Here is a 9,822-nt window from a genome sequence, read left to right on the forward strand (position 1 = left end):
GATGAAAAGAAATCACTTAATGTTTTGTTTTTTGCTGAAATTTGAACATGAAACCTCATCGTTCTGTAACTACGTCATTGAATACTAGGCGAGTATTTTCAACTTTATTCTCACCAACATTATATTTCCACTTCTAGGAAAAGTTACCAAGAATGGTAAAGTATACTTGCAATGATATGATATTTTGAACAATTGACTAGTAGTTATTTGAAACATATTTGACAAAAATTTCAAGAATTAGGACTTGTTTTGCTCCGCAAATTAGCATTTTTTTTAGGGAAATACTTTCGACTTTATCTGAAATTCCAATTACACTCTTCATTTAATAAAAGAGGTACGACTCTTTGCGATATGCTAAGTATTCTTATCAGAACAAAAAGATAGCACGATGCACAAAACATGTCATTCAGACTGAAAAATCAAACAAAACACTACAAAATTCATCTTTTTTCTTCTTACATTTGCCCCTAATTTTTCATTGAATAAGAACATGAAAAATCAAAGTCCCACTTCAACACATGAATTAATTTGTTAGAAAAAAGTACTAATCTAGGCTACAAAGCCAAACAAAATAACCCGTAATCACTCGGGACCAAGCATGTTGCTGCCAAAAGCAAAACCCCGTACCATCATTGAAAACACATAGTAAAAGTAAAAACTACTAATAACATAATTAATAATTAATTAACATTAATTTGACAAATTTTGGAGCTTAATTATCATCATGAAAAATAAGGCCTTGTTTGGTTTACATAATAAAATTTTCCTCACTTGTGAAGTCAATACCCGAACCTAATACATTTGAGGTTCGTTCTTGACTCCTATCCATAGCCTCGACATACATAATTAAGGCTCCACGCGTAATAACATAGCTTTTTACTCCTCCATCCGTCAAATTAATCTGCAAAATAAAATATTTACATTATCAATACGATTTAACCTGTTATAATGAGTCATTTGTCCAATCTTTCAAGTTATTAATTCCACTTATAATGATTGATACGTGTTATTGAAGTTAAACTCTATACATACCATCTGAAGGTAGGTAATTTCTGACGGACGTCACATCAGAATTTGGCTCGTCAGTAAGCCAAATTCCAATGTATATAGCTGAAATCCAATTTATTGTAAAAATTTAGTTAATTTAAGTTTCATATACTAACAGTTACACTATCAAATCATCAAAAGGACAACATGTTCTAATAGTCAATAATAAGGAGATTAATATACTCGAAAAGGAGACAAGGTAACCTCTTACAATATGTTACTATAAATATTTTTACACAATCAGTATATATAAGTTCAATCTTTAAAAGAAAAAAAGAAAGAGAATGACTTTTACTACCTTATATTTACCTTAAATTATTTAATTTAATATCCATATACTAACAATTACATTATTAGGTCATCTAAAGGACGACTGGTTCTAATAGCCAACAATAACGGAGATTAATATACTCGAAAATGAGACAAGGTAACCTCTTACAACATGTTACTATAAATATTTTACTTCCCTTTTGGGCCGGTTGTTACTATAAATATTTTTACACAACCAGTATATATAAGTTCAATCTTTAAAAAAAAGAGAATGACTTTTACTACCTTAGATTTACCTTAAATTAGTAATTTAATTTCTATATACTAACAATTACACTATCAAGTCATCTAAAGGACGATGGGCTCTAATAGCCAATAATAACGGAGATTAAGATATAAAAAAAATGAGGAAAGGTACCGATTATTACATGTTACCATAAATATTTTCACACTGTAAGTATATATAAGTTCAGTCGATAAAAAACGAGAATGATATTTACCTTAGATTTTTCCATCAGGCATTGTGTCACAAGCTAAAGCATTTTTGATCCTTTCAACCGTGCATTTGAGGAGACTATTAACAGTTGCAACTGACCCAAGAGATAGTTTTGCAGTTGGAATCGAATCGACTAAAATCTGAAATGCAACAGTGAGAAGCGATCCGCTAGTACAAGTAGTATTAATTCCTCCACCACCATCTGGAAGTATAGCGAATCCAGATGGTAGTAGAGCAACATAGTCGGGATCACCACCACTCAACACCACATTCATTGCAACAATATCGACTGGAGCGTAGATAACATAAGATCCTGTTGAGTCTGTTGAACTCTCTTGGAGTATTAGCATGTTGCTCTGGCTTGAGTTCCCGCTCTGCGCCAAAATTTTACAATCTTTTAGTGGTTCCTACATTTTAATGTCACACTACTAAAAACACGCCAAAAATTTGACGAGAATATTTCCAGGCAGACGTATGATATTCCTGATTAGATACGGAATTCCTGAAAATAGTCCATTGGAAAAGCTTCCGATGAGCCAAGTTGGGCTCCTTTGACGGACCTCCCTCAGAAATAGGCTCGTTAGAAATTCATGTGTTTTTAGCAATAAGTAAGAAGGTGTCATGTCAGGTGGTCTCTCTTAACGTCACACTACTAAAAATACGCGATGGAAAAATGGGATATCTGACAGTTAGAAATTCATGTGTCTTTAGTAGTGTCGAAGTAATGTTTAACGAGCTAGATAAGCAAGAAGAAGATGTTACATTAACGCGGAGGAGAGATACGCAGTTTCCAGGATCACGACCATTTGCAATATGCGCCATTTCTTGAACTAGTCCCCCATTTGAAAGTATATCCCACTGCATATAAAATCAATGAATAACTGACCGAACCAAACCATTGATCATAAGGTAATCGATGGATTGAAAGTCGAATATGATTTACCTCATTTCTGGAGTTCTCATCGCGTAGAAAATCGAAGACCCTCTTAGGAGAAACAGGAAGCCAAAATGAAGTGGCTGCACTCAGGACAATACCAGGAGGTCTCCCTGGATCATCTATACTCTTTCGAGTCATAACTCTAACATCATCAGCACCGCTTCCGGATAATGTAGTCCACGTGTGAGCAGTCGAGGCACCAACACCGGCACAAAAGCTCATCACCATCCTCTCAGCAAGTTTTAACATACTTTTACGGCCATCAGGACTCGTTATGACTATAGAAAAAATTGAATTAGCATATCATGATCGCGAAGAAATTACATCTCAAATTGTTATCCATGTGTTACCTACCTCCAACTTCTCCTGTTGGGATGTTAATAGCCATTGCACTTGCTAGTCGTTCACATTGTCTGTCCAAAGTTGCTACCCAACGTTTCGCCCCAAATGCGAGGCCTGAATTCACAAGAGGTCTATAGATGTTATGGGCTGATCTATCATCCACTTCAACGTGCTCAATCCACGTAACCTGGAGGTATAAAACAAGCAATAAACACTTGGTATGATTACAGGCAGATTCAGAATTTGAACATTGGTCCTAATTCGAATAAGTTAGTTCCAAAAAATACATATGTAACACTATAAATACTTAAAATTTTCACATATATAGATAAGTTTCAAACACCACATCCATAACTTCTAATACTGGATCCGCCTCTACGTGCTATTTAAGATATTCAGAGTGGCTTTACCTTTGAGTAACCATTTGGCAATTCTTGAATTAAACAACCCGATGGCCTTCTTCTATCACGCGACACTGCAGTAGGACGTAAATGGTCCAGGGAGACATCAACTACAGCCCATGTTCCATCAGCATGGTGTTTACAATATCTCACAAAATAATTTTCGCGTGTTGGAACGAGTGGTGAAGGAACCTGGAACTCAGCTGTCATCTAAAACCAAAATGTAACAACACGAACGACATGCCAATTAGAATATAGGGCATGTGTAGAACATATTTAGACATTTTACACGTACACTTGTTGTAGCTGGTAACTTGTCTTATTTTTCAGGTTACAAATTTCACCTTTTTATGAACAGTTACAACAACACGACATGCCAATTAGAATATAGTTTGTAGAACATATTTAGAAATTTTACAAGTACACCTGTTGTAACAGGTAACCTGTCTTATAGTTTTCAGGTTATGAATTTCACCTTTTTATGAAAAGCTACCACATGACATGCCAATTAGAGTATAGTTTGTAGAACATATTTAGAAATTTTACAAGTACACCTGTTGTAGTAGGTAACCTGTCTTATTTTACAGTTACGAATTTTACTTTTTTTTATGAACAGTTACCTATAGTTATTTCTTAGGTAACCTAACAATGTGAAAATTCTTTTATACTGTCACGATATAAAAGTTAAAACTCGAGAATAATACAAGGGAAATAAAAGAATTTTAAACTATACCACTTGTAAAGCTCCATTGTAATTTCCAGCTACACCAGTTGATAGGACTTCTAATGTCAATGATCTTGATACTAGGCCAGCAAAAACACTTGTCCATTGATTCTGAATTTAATACCACATTATAATAAAACACAATAATTAGTGTAGCAAAAACATGATTGAAGACCAAAATAGTAGTAATTAAATCTTTAATTTTTTTTAAAAAAGGTTAAAATGGTCATTTTTAAGGAGGTAACATAATCCGTACGAATATGCACTTAGGTAAAACACGAAAAGCTCCAGCATATTTTGCTGGAGTTTATAAAAATATGTTGGGAGTATACAAAATAAACTGTTGGAATTCAAAAAAAAAAATGAAAAAATTTTCAACGATTTTTGAAAATTCGGCAACTTTTTAAATTATAGGCCACTAAGTGGCTATTATTTAAACTTTTTCGCTTACCACATCCATCAAAATTTCAACTAAATTGATGTGATTCATAATAACAACAGCGGATTCTCTCGAGGCTTCAGATGTTAGGCCCAAAGGTTTAGGCCCAATTCCCTGAGGGAAAGTCCGAAAATATTCCTCTTCAGACAACGTCTCAGACGAGTTATCTAGGGTTTTAATCCACAATGGTTCTCCAGTTTGGGCCATTCTTATAAGTTCTTCCATAGCTGCAACAGCAAGTTCAATTATGATGGGCTTATCAGCATCTATTGGGCCTGAAACTGACCTTAAAAGGTCACTAGCATTGTATATTTCTCCAACTAGGCCTGTTTGAGGCCCAAAATTACCAACTCCTAGATCAAGTGGCCCAGTAGTAGAAAGATTTGGATATGTAAGCATGGGCTTTCCAACATATTTTGCAGCAATTCCAGATATTCTGTCAATCTGAAAAATGAAAAATGAAAAAAAAAGCATAAAATAATGGTTTAGTGTTTGTTGTAGCTAGTTTTCCTAACCGATATACATAGATTATACTCTGGTTATGCTCAGTTATGCTCAAAATATACATGCATTATACATATATTATACATCCATGGACTATTTTTAGTTTAAGCGGTTAGTTAAAATACATCATTAAAAGGATAGTTCAATATGAGAAGCACCTCGTACTCATGGAAGATTCGGGAAAGGGACACAGTTGAAGGGTGTAATGTAGGAGGTATTAAGGGTGGAACTAGAAGTCGATGTGGGGATGTGGCTGATCTAATTCAATAACTTTTGTTCAAATGTTATATTTATATTTTTTTAAAATATCCCTAAATTTGTGGGGAAAATTAAATTTAGAACTCAGTTAGCAACACTTGATGTCACTGTCCTAAAATTCAGAATAAATTAAGTTCAAATTCTAGCTCAGCCTCTAGGTAGCATATGTTGACACAAACACTAGGGGTTGATTCTACAATTCAATACCCTGATCAACAATATATATGGCTTTAACTCATAGCTAAATCGTTCGTAGCTAATAAATCTTTTTGATATTGTAGTACCTCTTCTCTGAGACGAGCGTTCTCAATCCTCAAATGCTGCTCATCGAATGACATTTCCCCAATGGAAGCAGGACCGCCACAATTCGGGCAACTAGCATTGCCAAGAGCTTCTTTATACCTTATATTCTCCGCCCGAAGCTTCTCATTTTCAGCTCTCAATTCTGAGTTCTCATGGCGCTCATGTTGAGCCTATAAATGACAATCCAAATACGAGTTAATAATAAGGCCGCCTAATTAATTATAAAGGATAATTCAGTAGACAAAATATTCTACATTCATAGACTAGGATATATAGGGCCGCAAGACAAAAGGTGTGATGCAGACAGTCTACCTTAATGCAAGTATTAGCGTGTGCTTCCATGACTCGGACAAGATTCCCATGATGGACCACTTAATTAATTATAAAGGATAGTTTAGTGGACAAAAATATTTTACATTCACATAAGAACTAGGATATATAAGGCCGCAAGAGAAAAGTTGTGATTCAGACGGTTTACCCTACGCAAGCATTAGTTTGTGCTTTCACGGCTCGAATAATAAGGTTCCCATCATGTACCACTTAATTAATTATAAAGGATAGATCAATGGACAAAATATTCTACATTCACACAAGAAATAGAATATATAGGGTCGCGAGATAAAAAATGTGATGCAGACAGTTTACCCAAATACAAGCATTAGTGTGTGCTTCCACGACTCGAATATAAGCTTCCCATTATGGACCACTTAATTAAGCATAACCGGTATTTTAAATGGTTCTTTGAAAAGTTCCAAAGTCAAATATGAAGGCATTTAATGCTTTATAAATCTTTAATAGAGTTTAATTTCAATATACCTGCAATACTTTAAAAGAAAATATTACAATATTATCTCACTAAAAAATAATTAAAAAACAGCGGGGTTAGTTATATATATAAATTCTCATTGATCATTTTTTCATTTAAGCTTGATTCATATCATCATCGTACCAAATAAACAAATGAAAGTTAAAAATAAGTTAAACATATGTAAATAATAGTAGTAATAATGTTAAAAAATATATACATATTATATTATTGAAATATAAATCTATGATAAAATTAAAATACTACTAAAAAGGTATCATGTCTAAAATCAACATACTAATAAAGTGAGATGTAACCAGAATAATACGATACGTTACTAATACAACATAAAGGTTAAAAGAACATGCATCCCAAAATTTAAGCGATTATTCAAGAAATTAACTCGAAAAATTAATTGAAAGTAGAAAAATAATGTCACCTTCATTTGAGTACGCTTGTTCTGGAACCAAAATTTCACTTGCAAAGGCTCTAACCCTAATTTTTTTCCTAGTTCTTTTCTTTGTTTATCATCTGGATGAGGGCACTCTTTGAAAAACCTGGAAAAATATATATATATAAAGTTTTTTTTTATACTATCTTATTGTCTATAATAAATTGAATTAATTACCCGGTATTTAAAATTTTGAAATGTGCGCTTTTAAAGTTCACGTTAGAAAATGATATTTAAAAATTGTTGTAATTGTGTTTGAAAATGTAGTTCACTAGAAAAAGAAGTTGAAGTATTTTAAAAAGAAAAGTTGTCGAAACAAAATTTTCACTCGTCTTCAAAAACTAACCAAAAAAACATTTCTAATTTATAATCAAACACTATTTTGAAAATATGTTTCGGAAAAAAGAAAAAAATCTCTATGTTAGATAAATATTTTTTAACACTGTCAACATATATATAAGATTCTAATATATAAGAATGCTTACGATTTTACTTTTTGAAATTTGAAATTGTGTTTGAAAACATATATTTCACTTAATAAAAGTAGTCAAAACCAAATTTTCAAACTCTTCAAAAACTAACCAAAAGATCACCAAACAATGTGTTTAGAAGGGAAAAGAGTCAGAAACATATTTAAACTACAACGAAACTTATTATAATACGTTTCAACCTTACCGGGTCCTATGACCCTCTCGACTATTTATTACCGTATTTCTGCGGCATATATTTATTCAACTGGATCACTTTAAATCCTTACGCACATGTGCGCGTGTATTCACACAGGGTCCAACTAGGCAAATACATGCCACAAAAATACGGTAATAAATAATCGAAGAGTGTCAACGGACTCCTGCATAGTTGAGGCATGTTACAATAAATTTCATCAAATTTTAGGTATATCACAAACCTTTTTTGTTTTTTAGAATACATGTAAAAATCTATGTCGAAACAACATGGAAATTAAACCTTTTTTTTTTTTGCACTGATGATGTATATAAGAGAACTTACGATTCCATTTCTTGAATTTGAATTTGTGTATGTCTATGATAACGTTTCTTTTTATTTGGACGTTGATTAGGATCTTCATTATCATCACCACATGGATTATTTTCCATAATATCTGCCATTGATTTGCTCTCAAATTCATCATCTCTAATTAAATCCAAATCATTTTCTGGTGATTTATTATGTGACATATCAAGTAAATGATGATGGCTTTCAAACATATTTGGCTGAAACATTTTCACTTATAATATTTATAATAATATCCTTCTTGCTAAGTTCTCAACTTTTACCTGCCAGAAAACAAAAACAAAAAATATATGTGACATTAGGTAAATAGTAAATACTAATATAAAGGAACACAAATTAAGAAAAATAATAATTTAGGAATTTTTTCATAAATTACACGATTTTTATGATCCTAAATAAGAATTCATAATGTTTAAATTCTGAATGTGATTTTGAAAATAGATATGGAGATAAAATAAATAAATAGGCTACAAATATGAACCGTGAAAATTATAGAATATGGAGAGTTAGTCAAGTGATGATGGTTAAACTGACTTTTAACTTTTTTTTTTTTAATTTGAGTATAATTTTCAAGAAAAACCTAAAAAAGACTAATATTTTTTTTCTTTCTTGTTTATATACAACTACGAGTGTTTTTTTTTTTTTTTGGGCTTTGTCTGAAGAAAACAATTTTGGAATAATTTGCAAATAACAAATGAGAAAATATGACTTTTCTTGCTAAGACTTTTGGTGTCCCAAAAAAGTACTGAAAATGAGAAATTTTTAGGAAAAGAACAAAGAAAGAGTTGACACTATGAGAAGCTACGTTGATCCAACTCTTCAAAAATTTGATTAGATGTGTCGAATTCTTCAAAAATAAATAGTATTTTTTCAAAGATTTAACATAGATACAAAAAATTATAATAGAGTTCTAGCAACATAGATAAAAATCGAAATAATATTTTTTTTTTACTTACTCAAGTTATTATCCTCAGATAATGTCCACGAATATTTCGATAGAGTACTCCAACTTCACTCATAATTTTCATACTGCAAAACAATATAAAGCAAAAATTTATATATGTCAAAGTAAATTAGCACTTGAACATAAAAAAGTGTCAGATTTGGAAAAAAGAAAAGAATATGTATTGAATTATTTTGTAATGAAAAAATATTATCACTTAATAAACAGGTCAAAACACTTTCTCAAACATGAAATTTATCTTATAAAAAAATCAGTCCAATTTATGACCATATAATGTTTTTTTAAAAAATTTTTGAAAAAAAGTTGTATGCTTATACAACATACAAACTAGAATTTTTTTGGACTAAGTAAAATTTAATAATTTCTCAAAAGAAAAAAAGAAGATACATGAAATGATGAAATTATGTATAGTAATTAACTCACAATCTTTGAAGCTTTGAAAGTGAAGTATATATAAGAACATAAAATCCTCCTGAAGTTTTAGGGTTTAGATCTAACTTTTCATCCAAAAGAAAAATTAAAAAAGCAGACCACTTTTAGGTTTTCTTTTTCTTGTGGGATAGAATTTTTAAGAAGAATTTTTCTTGAGAATATGGGAGAAAAAAAGAGGAAGAAAATTAGATAGATAAGAAGAAATATGGGAAATAAAAAGGAGTTAATGTAGAGGATGCAAATAGCATTTAATGGCGGGAGAGGTGGTATTAATGATATTGTTGAAAAGAGAGAGAAAGAGAAAGTGTGTATGTTTAAATTTTCGGTTCGATCAGTGACGGATTTAGAATTTTCGTTAAGGGATTTAAAAGTAAACATACAAACTAACCGAGCGGATTCAATATCTATCGTATATAC

General features: G+C 31.6%; 1 protein-coding gene across 2 annotated transcripts; it reads right to left on the minus strand.

Moving 5' to 3' along the window:
• Positions 1-646: 646 nt before the first annotated feature.
• On the minus strand, positions 647-9,595 carry LOC107868290 (homeobox-leucine zipper protein MERISTEM L1). 2 transcript variants are annotated; one of them, XR_007054409.1, is made up of 14 exons: positions 9,397-9,595; positions 8,966-9,038; positions 7,986-8,272; positions 6,966-7,083; positions 5,703-5,891; positions 4,669-5,100; positions 4,227-4,328; positions 3,503-3,703; positions 3,105-3,279; positions 2,757-3,028; positions 2,576-2,671; positions 1,818-2,187; positions 1,033-1,110; positions 647-901 (listed from the first exon to the last, which is right to left on the minus strand). XR_007054409.1 is itself a non-coding variant. In XM_016714948.2 (13 exons), exons 3-12 carry the CDS (start codon positions 8,216-8,218, stop codon positions 1,819-1,821), a joined length of 2,187 nt encoding a protein of 728 aa, XP_016570434.1. In that variant the 5' UTR covers positions 8,219-8,272; positions 8,966-9,038; positions 9,397-9,595; the 3' UTR covers positions 647-901; position 1,818. The 2 variants fall into 2 exon arrangements, 1 of the variants encoding a protein (XP_016570434.1); XM_016714948.2 differs by lacking the exon at positions 1,033-1,110.
• Positions 9,596-9,822: the final 227 nt, after the last annotated feature.

The sequence above is a fragment of the Capsicum annuum genome, chromosome 4, assembly GCF_002878395.1.
Source record: "Capsicum annuum cultivar UCD-10X-F1 chromosome 4, UCD10Xv1.1, whole genome shotgun sequence".
Classification (NCBI taxonomy): domain Eukaryota; kingdom Viridiplantae; phylum Streptophyta; class Magnoliopsida; order Solanales; family Solanaceae; genus Capsicum; species Capsicum annuum.

Bases quoted from the DNA above. Each gene is read 5' to 3' on its own strand.
- LOC107868290 (XM_016714948.2), bottom strand. From the start codon at position 8,218: ATGTTTCAGCCAAATATGTTTGAAAGCCATCATCATTTACTTGATATG. The intron at 7,084-7,985 runs GTAAGTTCTCTT...ATATTTTTCCAG, and splicing joins CAAATTCAAGAAATGGAATC to GTTTTTCAAAGAGTGCCCTC. The intron at 5,101-5,702 runs GTACTACAATAT...TTCATTTTTCAG, and splicing joins ACGCTCGTCTCAGAGAAGAG to ATTGACAGAATATCTGGAAT.